At 48.0% G+C, this 17,589-nt stretch overlaps 1 protein-coding gene across 1 annotated transcript in view; it reads left to right on the top strand.

Annotated features, from left to right (window-relative positions):
• The first annotated feature begins 381 nt into the window (after positions 1-381).
• The window catches only part of MAD1L1 (mitotic arrest deficient 1 like 1), a 239,000-nt gene continuing 221,792 nt past the window's right edge, over positions 382-17,589 (top strand). Inside the window, exons 1-2 of the mRNA XM_077316571.1 lie at positions 382-472; positions 5,985-6,129. Of these exons, the coding sequence (XP_077172686.1) occupies positions 6,088-6,129 (42 nt within the window). The 5' untranslated portion in view covers positions 382-472; positions 5,985-6,087. The remainder of the gene's footprint in view (positions 473-5,984; positions 6,130-17,589) is intronic.

Here is a 17,589-nt window from a genome sequence, read left to right as displayed (position 1 = left end):
CCCGTGCAGGCCGCGCCCGCTCGGCCCGATCCGCGGGTGCGGCCCGCGGGCGCGGCCGGGCGCGGCTCGCGGGTGCGGCCGGGCACGGCTCGCGGGCACGGCCCGATCCGCGGGTGCGGCCCGCGGGCGCGGCCCGAAGCATGGGCGTGGCCCGCGCGGGCGCGGTCCCTGCGGGCGCGACCCGATGCCCTGCCGGTCCCCAGCCTAATAAAGGTTGGGGACCACTGGACTAGATGACCCAGGTGGTCCCTTCCAACTCTATGAGGCCTCAGCCTCTCTGCCCTGTCATTGGCCCTCCAGAGGAATTTGTTGCCCAGCAGGGCGATTGTGATGTTCCTATGACTCAAGGGGTATTGTCTTTGCCCCACACATCACTTGCTCTCTGCTGGTCCAGCCTCTGGGTGGTGCTGTAGAGTCATGGAATCCAGGCTCACCGTTCCGTCTGCTGTCGTGTGTTTTTCCACGGTGAAAGGTTGTCCAAGAGCTTACATTGGTGTTGTTTGCGATATCCTTGGGAGGGAGGGGGAGAACGGTACCTGGAAACTATGGTTATTTTGTCAGTGTGGTGTGGTGTGAGTTATCCGTAGCTCAGGCCAGACACAACGGTTTCTACGGGACAATCCCGTCCCTCCGTAACGCGCCACGCCGTTGCCGTCTCGCTCCTGAAGTGCGCAATAGCATGATTGCGGGTTGGCTGCTGACGGGGCAAATCGGATTATTCATTACGGTTGGGACGGAGTTGAAATTGCCAAAGGCGATTTTCGCCTCCCTCTCCCTTCAAGGTCAGATGAGAGTATTTACCATTTTCTCTGTTTATCTGTCGATGCAAATTGAATTTGGGGATTCAAATTGATGAAATGTTAGAAATACAGAACTCATCAGGAGCGACACGGAGAGAAATTATGGGGTTGGCTCGGCCCAGCGGCTTCGCCATTCTGTGTCTTGGCCTCTCCCTTGATTAGTAATTATTTCAGTCTTTGCCCCCCTCCCTGCACAGTTCTCAGTTTTGTTTCAGTTGCTTTCATTTTGGCTCCTCCATGCTGAAGCTGGTGGCAGACTGAAGCATTTAGAATTGGAATTAGACATTGACGCCAACTGATAGTCTGGGTGGCCGCCAGGGGGAGCCGGAGACTTCCTGCTCTTCAAATTCTGTGTGTCTCAACCGATTGTCCCTTCCCTACAACTCAGCGCAGGTTGCTAGGAAAGTCATAGGACAATTCATAGGATGTTCTGACTTCCCTCCCTCTCCTATGAAAACAGCCACATTATATTGCGTAAGAAAACACATATTGCTCAAGAACATCAAGAAGAGCCCTGCTGGATCAGACCAGTGGTCCATCTAGTCTAGCATTCCGTCTCACTCAGTGGCCAACCAGTTCCTCTGGAAGGCCAACAACAGGGCAAAAAGGCCAAGACCTTCATAAGAACATCAGAAGAGCCCTCCTGGATCTGACCAGTGAGGGTCCATCTGGTCCAGCATCCCATCTCACACAGTGACCAGCCAGTACTTCTTTAGGACCAACACCAGGGTGTAGAGGCTAAGGCCTTCATGAGAACAGCCGAAGAACCCTGCTGGATCAGACCAGAGGTCCACCTAGTCTAGCATCCCGTCTCACCAGTTCCTCTGGAAGGCCAACCACCTGGCAGAGAGGCTGAGGTCTTCTCATTATAAGAACGTCAGAAGAGCCCCGTGGAAGCATCCAAAGATCCCATCACAGCCTTGGAGGAGATAGTTTGCAGAGTATCAGGACGTTCCATAAGCAACTACATATCTCTTCCGATGCCCCCTGCAGGACAGTAATTTTTGCACAGCAGCAACAACAACAAAACCCTAATAAATTGACTTTTGGGGGGAGGTATAAAATAGCTTTTACTCCAGCATGTCCGATTCCAGTAGCAATTTTGTCATAACTCCCGACTTTCAGTTTCGTCTGAACGATGCTGCACTTGAGATGTATCTAAAGTGGCCCTTCAAAGACTACCTGATTTATTACGACAGAATTTGCCACCCGTCGGTCGTTTATCCCGGGTGCTTTCGGCCTGCGATTTGTTTGTCTCCCCTTTCGAGTCTTTCCGCTAAGAGCTCTAAAATCGCCATTCTAATAAAAACTGCTGGAGGCCAAAAGGCGTTGCTAAACAGGAAGATTATTGACTTGTGTGCTTTGGCACGGCGAGATGTCGGAGGAGAGCGTTCTGCGTCTGTTGGTGTGCATGTGTAAGCAGAGCATTGGTAAATTGTGGAATTATTTAGTTTCTTGGGCTAGAGGGGAACTTTGGAATGACCCCATCTTCTCACTCCTAAATTAGGCCACAAAGCAGAATTTCACCTCTTAGTGCGTTGAAGTCAATGATTAAGGAGCGCATGCATCCCGTTACGTTCTAATGACCCTGCACATTCTTAACGAAGAGATGTCTGATTTGGTCTCGGAAGATTCGCCTCTGTCCTGGATTATTGCTGCTCTCTGTATGCAAGGCTCCCCTTGAAGTTGCATTGACATCTCCAATAGTTCCATAATACAACTGCACGTGCCCTTAGGTGGACTCAAGTGGAGGGCGTGTTATAAGACCTTTGGTTCCTAGGCACACTGACCTCAGATGGGAGTCCGAATCAGATTCAAGCTTTGGGTCGCAACCTTTAAAGCCCTGAACGCTCTGGCACTGTCATACCTGCAGGTCTGCTTCTCCCTCGACGTCCCCCAAAGAGTTCTAAGTTCCAGTGATTAAAATTTGTTCAAGATTCCTGGTCCACAGGAGATTTGATTAGCCTCAACCAGACAGGGCCTTTTTGGTCTTGGCCCCTGCCTGGTGGAATGTTCTTCCTGTTGAGACCAGAATCCTGTGGGACCTTGAACAGTTAGAATCATAGAATCATAGAATCATAGAGTTGGAAGGGGCCATACAGGCCATCTAGTCCAACCCCCTGCTCAACGCAGGATTAGCCCTAAGCATCCTAAAGCATCCAAGAAAAGTGTGCATCCAACCTTTGCTTGAAGATTGCCAGTGAGAAAAGTTCCGCTGGGCTTGTTCCGCCAGGCCTCAAACAACAGCTGATCTGCCAAAGGACGAAATGTCAGCTAGGGCTGATCACGACCCTCCCTCCACCGTCCAAGATCTGATATAGCCTCCGTTTACTGCTCTATTCATTTTAGGAGGGATTGCAGGGACTTTTTTTAATTGGGAGAGGGTGGACAGGTTGATTGAAATGCATCTCTGCAGCTTCTGAACCTTATTTAGTTTACGCCATTCTTGGCATACTCTTCAAAGCAGAATTTGATCCCGAAGACAGCCGGGAGAAAGAGAGCAGCTCTTTGAAAGACCTCTCGTCACGGAGAGATGCTCCCGTTTCATTCCCTCTCGCCGCGTTAATAGGCCGATAAAACGGAAAAGGGTCTCCCCCCCACCCCCCAAGACCAAGACTTTGAACTTGGTAAGATGTCTGAAAATGCCAACATGCAGCTTGGCCATCAGAGGTGTGGGGTGGTTTAATTTTTTATGAGCATCGGAGAAAAGGAGAGCGTGGCTCTTCTGATGCGTCAGCGTTAAGAAAACCGAGGACTCATCGCCTCTGGGTGACCAGGAGGCAGGTTGTCCTCCGTTTTGGTAATGCGGAGAGTTGAGTTGTTGAGGCTTAGATGTCATGGTGTATGTGATTGTGGTAGTGAAGGACATGACACGTCCTGCGTTTGCGCTGCGGGTCTCAGAAATGGGTCGGGGCTGATTAGAGGTTCTTAAACCGGGGGTCGAACGACCCTTTCACCGGAGTCACGGCAGGGCAAGCAGCTTGGCTGGGATGGGCCACACAACAGCCTTGCGGGGTAGATCGAGGTAGAGCATTTGTCTGTCTGAAGCAGCAGAAAAGAGCAAGATCGGCATGGCGGGACAAGAGGCAGAACTGGACTGAGAAACTCCGGGGGGAAAAAACAATTTATATACAATCATGAACAATGGATCTTCATGCCATTGGTCAGCTTCGGTTTAATTTCTGCGAAAGAACACTGGCATAATTTTACGTATTAAAGGGTTGCGGCATTAGGAAGGTGGAGACCTTCTGCTCTAGAGGGAAGGGCCAGCTGTTTTCACCTGCTACCAGCCTCTCAAAGGCTCCCAGAAATTATGAGCATTGGAATGGCTGGTGGTTGGTTACTCATGATAATGCTGCTATACTGCATAGTGGTTAAGAGCGCTGGCATCGAATCTGGAGAACCAGGTTCCGTTCATGACTCCCCCTGTGCATGAAGCCCGCTGGGTGACTTTGGGCCAGTCGCCGTTCTCACAGAGCAGTTCTTGCAGAGCTCTCAGCCCCAAGGAAGTCCCAATAGGGCATTCATCCGGCATTCTCTTGTTTTGTGGATTGCCCTCTTTACATATCCAGTGAAACAAAATGAAAATTGGCCTGTAGGCCTGTTGAATGACCAAGTACTGTGTTGGACCCTCCCCTCCCCAGTACAGACCAGAAAGCTCAACTAGATTTTTCTGTCCAACAGGGGGGAAAAAAATCCCAACTCCATTAAAGGGGAGGGGGGCTTCTTTGTGTTATGTAGCGGCTGGTTTATCCAAGGCTTATGATGCATAAAATTGGGACTTTTCATCTGTATTCTGAAATCTTCATGGCCACTGTGGGGGAAAAGGATGACATTTCCCTCTTTTTTTTTTTTTTTTGGTTATTTTACTATTGAAGTTCCAGTGTTCATAAGGGTTTAACATTCTTCATCCACGCTACTTCACGGCAAAGATTTTGTGCACTGTGTCAGTAATTAATTAAAACAGAAAAGGGGAGAGATGTTCTGGTTATTAAATTAGCCGCCACCCCCCCCAGTAGATTTATAGCATTCCTGATTAACTTTTGCACCTGAGTCCTGCAATGAAAAGAAGCCCAATTTTGCATTCAGATTATTAAATCTTTTTATGAATAGCTTCAGACCGAACTGGAACTTTCACATAGCCCTTTAATTCTGTCATGGATTTAAGGTCCGCGTGAGCCAGCTAGGAAAAGATGTTCCTGGGAATTTGCGGGAAGTACACCTTGGAAAGAGGGCCGAAACCCCTTCATCCCATCTTTTGTACGGTGTTGTGGTTGTCTTTGAAATACACAATTCCCGGTTTGTAAGTTGAAGAAGTTAAGCCAGGCTGGAGTGCTGTAGTAGAGCTGGATTTGAATCTGGTACTACTGTGGTGACCCAAGAAGAATTTTTTTGGGGGTGGGGATAAACTTTTGAGAGTCAAAACAGATGACGTTTTGAGTCTTAAAAATTATCCTCTAAAAATCTTGCTGGTCTTTCAGGAACTACTTGACTTGAATCTGGTTTGTTATCCTCTAGTTATAAATGGCCTGCTGTTATCTGTCTAACAGCGCAAAGATATATAGATTCAGGGTGGCCACTGTGTTGGTCTGAAGGAGCAGGACAAACCATTTAAACAGGAAGGGGGCAGGTCCAACAAGAGCCAGCTTGGTGTAGTGGTTAGGAGTGCGGACTTCTAATCTGGCATGCCGGGTTCGATTCCCCGCTCCCCCACATGCAGCCAGCTGGGTGACCTTGGGCTCGCCACGGCACTGATAAAACTGTCCTGACCGAGCAGTGATATCAGGGCTCTCTCAGCTTCACCCACCCCACAGGGTGTCTGTTGTGGGGAGAGGAAAGGGAAGGCGACTGTAAGCTGCTTTGAGCCTCCTTCGGGTAGGGAAAAGCGGCATATAAGAACCAACTCTTCTTCTTCTTCTTCTTCTTCTTCTTCTTCTTCTTCTTCTTCTTCTTCTTCCTCTTCCTCTTCCTCTTCCTCTTCCTCTTCCTCTTCTTCTTCTTCTTCTTCTTCTTCTTCTTCTTCTTCTTCTTCCATGTTCAGGTACCAAAATGAGAACTTTCTCCCAAATTTTTAAACAGGTCCAGAAGATTTCAGTTCTGCAAGTGGTTTTATTTGTTGCGGTACATCTCAAAACTGGGCAGCTCTTAGTTGACCTTAGTTGTGGTCCCCTTCCCTTTTTTCAGTGCCCGGGAACTTGAAAATGCCCGAAAGCTACTTCAAGACGAGTTCCTGAAGGTGCAGAGCCAGCTGCTGGAGGAGAGGAAGAAACGGGAGCAGGCCGAAACGATGTCACGGTGTCTGCAGAAACGTGTCCAACTGCTCATTAAGGTATGTCTCTGGGCAAAAAAGATCCCCAAATCCACCTTATTTTTGTTGGCTGAGTTTAAATATGCAAGGAGGACAGGGAGGACGTGGGCTCAAAGGAGCAGGACGATTCTAGTTGAGTGAATCAGGATATAGGAGGATGATAGACACAAATGAGAGAGACCCTTCACTGTGCAAGGAGGAATGCGACTGCAAACCTCCACCTTTATTTCTGGTTCACTGTAAGCAAGAATGGTTAGGTCAGGAGAGCCTAGCCAGAAAGGTTTGCGTACGAAAACCAGGTCAGTCTCACCCAAGAGACTTTCTGATTTTCATAAGAATGGTGCAATTGATCTGCACGAAGGAAGGGATGGGTTGTCTGCTTATCCCCTCACCCTGGCACAATGAAGACAACAACACTGATAGTACCTGACCAGTGGCTAATTGCCTCAGCAGCCCTCCACACCTAAAAATATTGTGTCATCCTGAAGAAGTCTTCCGTCTCGCAACTTTTCCCTTTCCTTAATTGCTGGTCCATCAAACTCCCATTAATATAGGGTACTCCACAATTAGGCATCCCTCCTGGCCCAAAACACTGTGACCAAGATCGTAGACCCACCTGGAGCATTACGTCAACTTTGGAGGTCTCCCAGTAAACCAATTAAGACTCATTTGTTAAACCAAGCTCACCCATTAGGCATGTCCCCTTTTCTATAGTATTGCACAATTAATCTCATCAAGACATTGTTATACGGCTGCCCTTCCCTGTCCTAGCCTCCGAGGTACAATTCTGGCTGTAAAAAGGGGACAGGGAATAGCCATCTCTGTTCTCGTGCTTGACTTTTCTCACACGAAACCCAGCTTGCAAGAATGCTGCTATTTCTTCTGGACCACCTTTACATTTGCCGGTAATTATACCTTTATTTGATCTAAAATCTTAACCCTCTACCGTACCCAATCACTTCTTTTGCTTCATCTGTGTGTATGTGCATAGATTCTGTATCTCTTGTTAGGGATCTTTTTATTTTGTTTTCCAATAAAAATCTGTTTTATTAATTCCTATAAGAACTGCTTCAGTTGAAGATTTTTGGCCAGATATTCCTTCCATATACAATGCTGGACAATCTCACTCATTACCCCACTTGTAAGGCTTTGTCTCCTGGATTTGGTAATTCACCCAGCATACATTTAGGAGACAGGACTATTTCAGGTAACAAGTTGACTTTGTTTGACAAGTATTTGAAAAACATCAGGAAGTTACTAATCTAACTATACTTCTCTTATGCCCCCTGTAGGACATTCTTCATATGTCTTTGGATCATGCACACTACAGGTCTTGCACATCCCAACAATTTTCATCTTCTTGTTGGTTGTGCAGGGGTCTTTAAGGGTTTCCTCGCTTTCATGAGAAATTGTGGGTTGCTGGGAAGCCCAGAGTTGATTTGGCTTTGCTTGCTTGCTTGTTTGATTTATTATTACACATTATTTGGTTTTGCGATTAAGTCGCAGCTGACTTATGACGACCTGGTAGGATTTTCAAGAGTAGAGACACGGAGAAATGGTTTCCTGATAGCAGTTCTCAGGAATTGCACAGCAGGAGGCAGGGAGTGTAGGCTTTGGAGTAGCTACATTATCCTGGACAATAACTAGAATCCAAGACAGGTGACTAGGCTAAGGATCAAAGGGCTACAATAGATGCATGCCTTTATAATTGGCAAAGGCTTGCGAATGACGGGAACCAGGTTACATGGCGAAAACATAATTAATGGTTTAACATCTTGGAGGCACTTTGTCCTGTTCCGCTCACCCCATCTCCAGAACCGGAATGTCGGTTATGCTCTTGATGTACTCCTCGGAGATCTCTGATGAACCTTTTTTGAGATGCGATGCAGATGGTTCTTGGGTCATGTGCCCCTAAGAAGCAGACCCTCATCCATCAGTTCCAGTGGCTCTCCAGGGTCTCATGCAGAGGTCTTTCATGTGACCTTCTGCTTGTTCCTTTTTCCTGGCGATGCAGGAATTGAACCTGGGACCTGCACGCTCAGCTGGGACACCCTCCCTTCAGTCTGTTCCAGCAAGTAGGTTTTCGATGCGAAAACTCCGGGGAAATTCTTTGACTCGGAGATGAACAAGAGGACCGGTTAAGACAGGAAAATTTTGTCAGTGGGGAAGGTGGATATTTGTGTTGGCAAAGCTGACCGGTTCTTGTGTGCTCATTACTAGTCAAGGTTCTGGTGGAAGGCAGCTTGAAAAGTTCCCCTCCTTTTTGTTTCTGTTCTGGGAAGAGCAGTTGTTTTCACAGGAAAGTCACTGATTTGGCCACGAGGATTTACAGGAGTGTATCGACGGCGGCTTAATTGTTCTGCCCCGGCTTGTCGTTTTTTCCTGCATTGCCAGTCTGGAGACACACTGACATGTGTCTGAGCTGAGTTCTCCGGAGCATGAAGTGATCCCTATCGCAAGAGAGCGTTTAAGATATTCTGCCTTGGCTTCAGGGCCGACGCGCGGCGGGGAGATACCGGCGAGCAGAAAGGAGAAAAAGAGCGAACTGTCATTTCCCTTGGCGTTCCTATCACTGGAAAGGCACTCCGAAAGGGAAATGCTTTCGTCTATCTTAGCTCTGATTCCCGGAAGATAATTGGGTCATTGGGTGGGATGCCAGCCTCCCGGTGGGAGTTGGGGATCCTCCAGAATTACAGCTTATCTCCAGGCAACAGAGAACATGGTTGCTTCGATCAGGCTTTTTCAAGCATTTCTCAAGATTTTTTCTTGGCCCTGGAAGGGTTCTTCAAATGGGTGGGAGCGAATTAATTTTTAATATATATTTTTAACCGGGTGATATGACTATATGGGGCCATGTTGACCCGCCCACTCTTCCAAAATTGCTAGCGATGGGTGGGAAGTGACCCTGAGTTGGGGTGTACACAACTATGCTTCCCAACCGTATTCTACATCAGGGGTAGTCAACCTGTGGTCCTCCAGATGTCCATGGGCTACAATTCCCATGAGCCCCTGCAAGCACGCTGGCAGGGGCTCATGGTAATTGTAGTGCATGGACATCTGGAGGACCACAGGTTGACTACCCCTGTTCTACATGATCATGCCACTTTTGGAGTTTCTTAAAGCCTGAAGAATTGGGGGTTTCTCAGTGGTTGAAAGAGTTGAGAAGGTCTGGCTTAGAAGGTGGACAGAATCATCACAGAATCAAACCGAGTTGGAAGAGTCCACCTAAGGCCATCAAGTTCAGCCCCCCCCCCCAGCTTTTGGGGGACTTAAAAAATCACCCACTCTTGAGAGGTGCTCATCTAATCTCCTTCTCAACGCATCCACTGAAGGAGAGTCCACCACCTTCCGAGGCAGCGTATTCTACCTGCTTAAGTCAGATTAGAAGTCCGCACTCCTATCCACTACACCAAATTGGCTCTCCTAACCACTACACCAAACAAGAAACCAGCTCTTCTTCTTCTTCTTCTTCTTCTTCTTCTTCTTCTTCTTCTTCTTCTTCTTCTTCTTCTTCTTCTCAACACATCCACTGAAGGAGACTCCACCACTTTCCGAGGCAGCGTATTCCACCTGCTTAAGTCCCTCCCTTCCTTAGGCTCCACCCCCAAATCACCAGAAATTTCCCATTTGATGTAAGCAACGTATGAGCTTTTGGGAGTCAGATCTCCAGAAATTGTCAAACGCTGTTTGGAACCAGTTTGTGCCGTCCAGGGACGGCAGTGCCTTTGTCTTGAGGCTCTCTCCACGAACGGCTTCTTTCCTCCCCCCCCCCCGTCCACGCGAACCGAGACAAAAGATTTCGTTTTAATTAAAACCATTGCGCAGTTTCATATTAAATCGAGCAGATATATTACCTGTTTAAAACAATAACTTTTTACTATAAAAGCTTCATAGCCCAGTCTGGTATTTTAATTATCTAATTAGAAGCTTCTAAGGCAAAAAAGAAGAAGAAGAAGAAGAAAAAGTCTATTGTGGTAAGGATCACTGAAAATGGAAAAGATTGTGGGGAGGGAGAGGAAAAGAAGAGTTGATTATTTCTTGCTCTTTACAGTTTCTTGTGCTTTGTAAATGCAGAAGAAGCCTTTGTTTTGGGAGTCTGCCAAGACAACGCTAGAAGGCGTCACCCCAAGGGTCAGACATGACTTGGTGCTTGCACAGGGGAGACCTTTATGCAGTTGTTACCTATCTTTTATAGAATCATAGATTCAAAGAGTTGGAAGGGGCCATACAGGCCATCTAGTCCAACCCCCTGCTCAATGCAGGATCATAGAATCCTAGAATCATAGAGTTGGAAGGGGCCATACAGGCCATCTAGTCCAACCCTCTGCTCAACGCAGGATCTTTTATGCTGGGTATATCTCTGTGTCAATTCATTCTGGGTCAGCCGGAGGGTTAGATTCTACGGGCGTGTCCTCCCAGGTTCGGAAAAGGCCTGGATGGCTTTCCCACTCCTATGTGCCCTGTTGTTGTCCCTCCAGAGGAACTGATTGGCCACTGTTGGAGACAGGATGCTGGACTAGATAGCCTGATCCAGAAAGGTTCTTCTGATGTTTGGGTGTTCATAACCTGGGCACAGGATAAAGTACTCATCCTTGGCACATTGCTCTATCCAAACAGCTATACAGGTAGCCAATCAGTAAACCAGTTCATAGATCGTTGTCTGAATTCCTGTTTACCTGTGGGTGAACGTGGTGTCCCTGTTGGGGACAAGTGGGCTGGGTCCCTAGTGTCTCAACCGGTTTCCCTTTTTACAGGCAAAACTGCAGCGGAGATTCCGCTTTGACATTCTCCAGTTCGCCGGCGATCATTCCGGGAATGAAGATGCCAAATTTGTTTGGGGGCAGGGCTTTCTGGGCGAGGGATAAACGGATCCTGTGAAAGCCGAAACTGTGTGTCCGAAAAGAACAATTAACACCTTTCTGCATATAGCTTCTGAACCCACTTGTACCTTCCCTGTTCCTGTCGAGAAGCTTTACTTTTTCTTGAACACCGTTGTTCTTTGGAGGGTTCACAATAATATCCTCTGGTTTCATAGAATCATGGTATCCTAGGAAGGGACCTCCTGGGTCATCTAGTCCAACCCTCTGCACTGTGCAGGACACTCATAACCCTATTGCTCATCCACGGTCACCTGCCACCCCCTTGAATCTTCACAGAATCAGCCTCTCCGTCAGATGGCTCTCCAGCCTCTGTTCAAAAATCTCCAAAGGTGGAGAACCCACCACCTCCCGAGGAAGCCTGTTCCACTGAGGAACCACTCTAACTGTCAGGAACTTCTTCCGGATGTTTAGACGAATTTTCTTTTGCATTAATTTCATCCCATTGGATCTGGCCCTCCAGGGCAAGAGAGAACAACTCTGCTCCATCCTCTCCATGGCAGCCTTTCAAATGCTTGAAGATGGCTATCCGATCCCCTCTCAGTCGTCTCTGTCCTTGGACCACAGGTTCGCCAGAACTCAAACAGCTGTGCGCTGTTGCCCTTTTTTTCTGCTTCGGTTGCTCTCTTCTGTGGAAGAGGGCGGTGGCGATCACGTGCGGTATTAACCTGTTTTCGAAACGCGCCTCCTTCCCCCCGAACTGAATGTAACAGCAGCCAGGCTTGCTCTTAATGTCCTCTTTTCCCCTTCCCCTCCGCCGTCTCCATTCTCACGGGTACCTTTTTCTATTACGGCCGTGATGAGAATCACACCGCTCTCCAAATGTAATATCGCTGTCGTTTTCTAGCGAGGCCGGGATAACTTATGCTGATTTATGGCAGGCCTCGGTCGTGATGTTCGTCGGCAGACGGCGCTGGGCCTGCTTGACATTTAGGAAAGCCGTGTTTGCGATGTGCCGTTTTTATTTTGAGGCCTTTTATGGAGCGCCTCCCAGTCGAAGGGTATTAATTTGTTACTGATAGCTAAAGAGTATAATTACCTGGGTGACATATCATGGCTATATTAGGCAAATGGAGATTGGCTTCCAGAGAGCTTGGAGCATCATATGCAACAATGTGATGGGTATTTTTTTTTTTTTGCTGCTGCTTCCTTTTTAGAGAATGTTGACAACAAAGCATATGAACCCTGGTTTCTGGAGGAAGTTATTGGCCTTTGTGTTGGGGGGGAGGGGTGTGGCTTGGTGGTAGAATCTTTGTCTAATCATCCGGAAGGTTCCAGGTTCAATCCCCGACATCTCCAGTTGAAAGGACAAGTCAGGAAGTGAGGGGAAGCCCTCCATCTCAGACCGTGCAGAGCCCTGGGCTGTGGCTCAGTGGCAGAGCCTCTGCTTGGCATGCAGAAGGTCCCATGTTCAATCCCCGATATCTCCAGCTAAAAGGACCAGGTAGGAGGATCTGGGAAAGACCTCTGCCTGAGACCCTGGAGAGCCACGGAGAGGGGCTGCAGCTCAGTGGCAGAGCCTCTGCTTGGCATGCAGAAGGTCCCAGGTTCAATCCCCAATATCTCCAGCTAAAAGGACCAGGTAGGAGGATCTGGGAAAGACCTCTGCCTGAGACCCTGGAGAGCCACAGAGAGGGGCTGCAGCTCAGTGGCAGAGCCTCTGCTTGGCATGCAGAAGGTCCCAGGTTCAACCCCCAGCACATCTGGTTAAAAAGACGCGGCAGCAAGTCAGTAGACAGTACTGGCTTTGATGGACCTTGGAGGCTTTCAGGATAAATCTTGTTTGAATTTGGGTGGCTTACGAAGCCAGTTAAAATGAAAGCGATTCTTCAAAGAGAGAACACAGACCACCTTAATAGAGACATAGTTTTGGACCTGAATAGTGTCAGATGTCTGTAAACTCATAGAATCATGGAGTTGGAAAGGACCTCCAGGGTCATCTAACCCAACCGATTGCACAATGCAGGAACTCACAACTACCTGCCCACCCACAGTGACCCCAATTTCATGCCCAAATGATCCCCTCCACCACCAAAAATCTCCAGAATCCAGCCTGGCTTGGAGGAAATTCACCTGCCATCCTACGATGGCAATCAGCTATTCCCTGGGTATGCAAGGAAGGGCCATAAGACACAAACATGGACACATCCCTTCCTGCCCACCCCCTCGCCATCTGCCTAAATTCATAAATCTGCCTAAGTTCATAAAATCAGCCTTTCTGTCTTTCCTCTGCTTATAAACGTCCAGAGAAGGAGACCCCACCACCTCCCGAGGAAGCCTGTTCCACTGACTTGTATTATTCATTTAATTACATTGTTTATATTGGCAACACAAACCTCCCCACCTAGACTTAGCTTCTCATAATACTTGGATGGGAGACCTCCTCCCAAGTCCATGTTTGCAGCGCAGAGACAGGCCACGCCAAACCACACATGTCCCTTACTTACCTTGGAAGCCCTACAAACTCGCCATACGTTGGCTGTGACTGGACCAAGCTTTCCACCCAAAAACGTGGAGGAGAGCTGATCTCCTGCTCTGAGTTTTCCCACCCCGACCATGGTTTCGGCCCGAATAGACACCAAAAGACACGAAACACGTGCACGAGGAAGGTGAAAGGCCACAACCAGCAGCCGGGCGCTCGGTGAGCAGCCCTGGTGAACAGCCATTTTGGATGATGTTTTTATCCCCTGCCCTCCTTAATAGCAGGGCTGTTCTCCTTGCCTGAAGCTTGCCCGTTATCTGTTAACCTTAATTTACGGTCAAGGTGCACAATGCCACTGTGATAGCAGCCGTTTACGTAGCACTAAATCAAAATAAGGACCGTGGCCGTTCCCCACGAGGTTTTCTCCGGGGGCCTTTAAGAGCAGTCCTTCATCCGGAATGGCTAATGGATTCTGCTCTCTCCTGCCCGAAAAAAAAAAAAGAACATTAATATCTCTCTCACCGCTAGGAGGTTAGTTTGTGAAAATTAGAAATACATGAACAAGAGAGAGATTTATTTGACCTTCATTATCGACACGTCTCCTGGGAGACGTTGTCTTTTGAGGTTTTCGGAAGCGGGGATATTTCACATTCAGTATCAAGGAACTAGATTAAATCTAGTGCTGCGGCCGGGAATTTGAAGACATGCCAAATTCAGAGTCTGGATTTTCCTCAGCATCTTGGCAAGTCGGGTTTTGGGGTGCGTCCATCCTGCTCTTTCCTGCGTGTCGCAGTGGGCACAACGATGCTTAAACTCTCTGCCCCAAATCGTGGCTGGAATAATAAAAAGATGCCATGAATTAATTGATTGGAGATTTGCCGTCGGTCAATGGAAGGCATGAATTTGTCAGTAGGTCGAAGAATCCCTGGTGTATTAGCCATCTGAGAAAGCCTAGGATTTCACAAGGGAACCTAAAGGGGTGTGACCCCGTTATTTGGTATGGAGGTAAAACCTGCAGTTGAACTTGCTTTTCCTAGGTTAGCGGTCCCCAACCTTTCTCAGGTCAGGGACTGCCTCCGGAGTGAGGGGAGAGGCGATGGCCCGGGTGCTGTGAAAACACGCACGCGCAGTCGCCGCGCATGCGTGTTTTTGCCACCAGGTGGCGCTAATGCGCATGTGCGGCAACTGCACGCATGTGCGTTTGCGTCACTGCCGTGCCGGCGGCTGCGCCTATCTCTTCCCTTCCTTCTTGCTCCCAGCGGGGGGAGGCAGGCATAGCCAGCGGTGGCCCGGTACTGTGGCCTTTGTGGCCCGCCACTGGGCCGCAGACCGGGGGTCGATGACCCCTGTCCTAGGTGGAATAGGCTTCCAAAAGCCTTCCATGAGTTCCACAAGGCCTGCAAGATGGAGCTTTGGACCTATGGTTGGGGCCAGCTAGATAATGCAAAGATCTTTGCTGTGTGACCGATGACATAGCAGCCATCATGCTCTGTCAGCATCCCACAAGCCGAAAAAGATTTGGGGACACTTGGCGCTAACCACGATCTGGCTTTCTTCTGGCTTCCATCCATTTTGGATTTGTGCTCTACACAGAGTCCGGCGGGACAGAAATATTTTAATAAAATAAAATCGAATAACTTCAGCATCGTTTTTCCACAGGATGTTTCTTCTCCGAGCTGCCGCCGTGTAGCTTTGATTTGTTGTAATTGTTTGGCGTAATGGCCTGTGTTGGGCCGTTTGGGGAGCACCTATGGAAAGCAGGGGCGTTCATACAATAATTCAATATCCTCTGCTGTTCGACGCCTCTCCTCTGGCCTTTGCAGACGGATGGCTCCTCGCAGCTGCAAAATTTAATTCTGGGCATTAATGTGTTCTTTTTCAGAGTGATGTGATGTGGTTTTTGTTTTCTGTTTTTTTGTTTTTTGTTTTAAAGCGAGGAAGAGCCGAAAGCAATCCCCTTTTTTTGTTTTCGTTCGTTCGGTAATGCCATTTGCAAAAGTTATTAGGCCAAACTTGTTTGGCGATATTATTGCATTATTCTTTCGGCGAGAGCCACTTGTAATTCAACGGTGAGATGAGAGAAAAGCAATTTCGGGGAGCGTCGAAGAGTCCAAAGAAAACACCTTTTCCAGGCCTCTCTAAGGGTGGCGTCTGTTGTGGGGGTGGACGGGGGTTGAAATGGGAGAACAAAAGACCACGGCCCTCCTTCTGCAGAGGAAATAAAACGTAGGAAGGCGGACGCAGTGAGAAGTTGTGACCTTTGCATGTTAACTTACCTCTGGTGCCTCTCTCCCCCCACCCCCCAAAAAGAAATATGACTTTCTGTATTACTCTTCTTTTTTTGGCATCAGTTCTTGTGTCTACCTCATATGGTTTTAAGGAGGGGTTTGCCATTGTCTGCCTCGGTGTCACGCCCCTGGTACTCCTCGGAGGTCTACCATCCAAGTGCTAGCCAGGGCTGACCCTGCTTAGGTTCCTGGGTCAGACAGGAGGGCAGCCTTGCTCTTTAGCTCATGTTTTTATCCTAAACCTCTGGAATGATTCCCCCCCCCCTCCCTTTAGCTTAAAGATATAAGCCACGTTTCAAAAGCTGCTTTTTGGTTTTTATAACATTCGTTTGAGAGACACTGTGCTTTTGGGTGAATATTTATTTACTTTTGTTTATTATATAGCTGGTCTTTCTTCCCAGTGGTAATGGCCCACAGCAGTGGGGAGGAACTTACATAGTTATCCTCTCTTCCATTTTATCCTCAAAGTAACCCTGTGAGGTGGGCTAGGCTGAGAGTGTATACCTGACCTCTGCTTGTCTGGCAGAGTTGGGATTCGAACTCTGTATCTGTCATTATTTATTTCGTTTGCTGCATTTATACTGTGCCTTTCTTCTCCATGGAGACCAAGAGCTGTTTATCCTCACAACAACCCAGCAAGGAAGGTTTGGTTGAGAGACCAGCTCAAATTTGCCCAACAAGGGTTTTTGTGAACCCCCATGATTTCTGGACAGCCCTGGAAAGGTTTCCCAAATGGGTGGAATTCATTTTTTGTATATTTTAAAAAATCGATATGACCATATATGCCAAAAAGTTTGATAACTTCCAGACTTAGATGGTGACAAGAACTGTTGAGTTCTGGTCCCCTCCTCACCCCTCCAGGCCCGTCATTGGTCATTTTGGGACATGCAGGGGTCAAAATGACCATGTATGTTTGTATCACCCAAATTTTAAACATACATATACATACACACACACACACACACACACATACATATACATATACATATACATATCTTTAAACCGCCTATATAATTCGGTAAGGGGGGTAGAGGTGGGATTAGTCCGTGATGAGGAAGGGTCCGGATTGGACCCTTCCTCACGACAGACAATCGGAGGGACCAATTGGCAGGCGCAAAGCGCCTGCCGATTGGTCCCTCCGATTCCCAGCTCCAGGAACTGCGAGCCGCACGCAGCCATTCCAGACTAGGAGCCGTTTAAAGACCAAGTCCAGTTGCTTTGACTTCCGTTGCGTGATTTCCAAAGGAGAAAGGCGTGGCGTGAATGAAGCCAATAAAAATTAATAGCGAAATAAATACAAGTTCAGCATTGTTCCTCAGAGGTAGGCAAGGGGCAAGGCTTACATCTGTTTGTCTCCTGCCTCAAATTTGGTCATGGCTTGACGACATTTTTTGCCACACATCTGCCTTCCCTTTTATGAGGTTTCTCAGCAGGCTACGGAAGAGTCATAAACAGCGGCTGTAACATGTTGTATTTTGAAAATGCAGTTGAAACGGCCGTTTAAATACGGCTTTGGTGTTAAAAGTCTTGGGTCGCGGTGAAGGCGAGAGAGAGCGAGCGCTTAAGCACTTAGTTTTCGTTTTATTGAAATCTCCTGCCATGGACACCGCCTGTTGTCTTGAAGACTCCTCCGGCCACTCTTCTGGGGTTATACGAAGCAGATTGACAACGAGAATTAGACAGGTCCTTGGCAATTAGAAGCTCTGGAAAAGTTATTTTTTCACTTCTCTCTGACAATTCAAGGCTTTGTAATGCAAGACGGGTCATCATTAGAGCAGACCGGTGGACTTGTCTTGATTCCCATTTAATTGCAAGTTCTCAAAATTGTCTGAGATAGCCAGGATGGGATTTTCTGTCCCAAGTAGACTTGGTTGGAGATTTCGTGGTAACAGCG

This window comes from Paroedura picta, chromosome 17 (genome assembly GCF_049243985.1).
Source record: "Paroedura picta isolate Pp20150507F chromosome 17, Ppicta_v3.0, whole genome shotgun sequence".
Lineage (NCBI taxonomy): Eukaryota > Metazoa > Chordata > Lepidosauria > Squamata > Gekkonidae > Paroedura > Paroedura picta.
The sequence above is the reverse complement of the archived record's forward strand: the minus strand, read 5'-3'. Positions and strand labels throughout refer to the sequence as shown.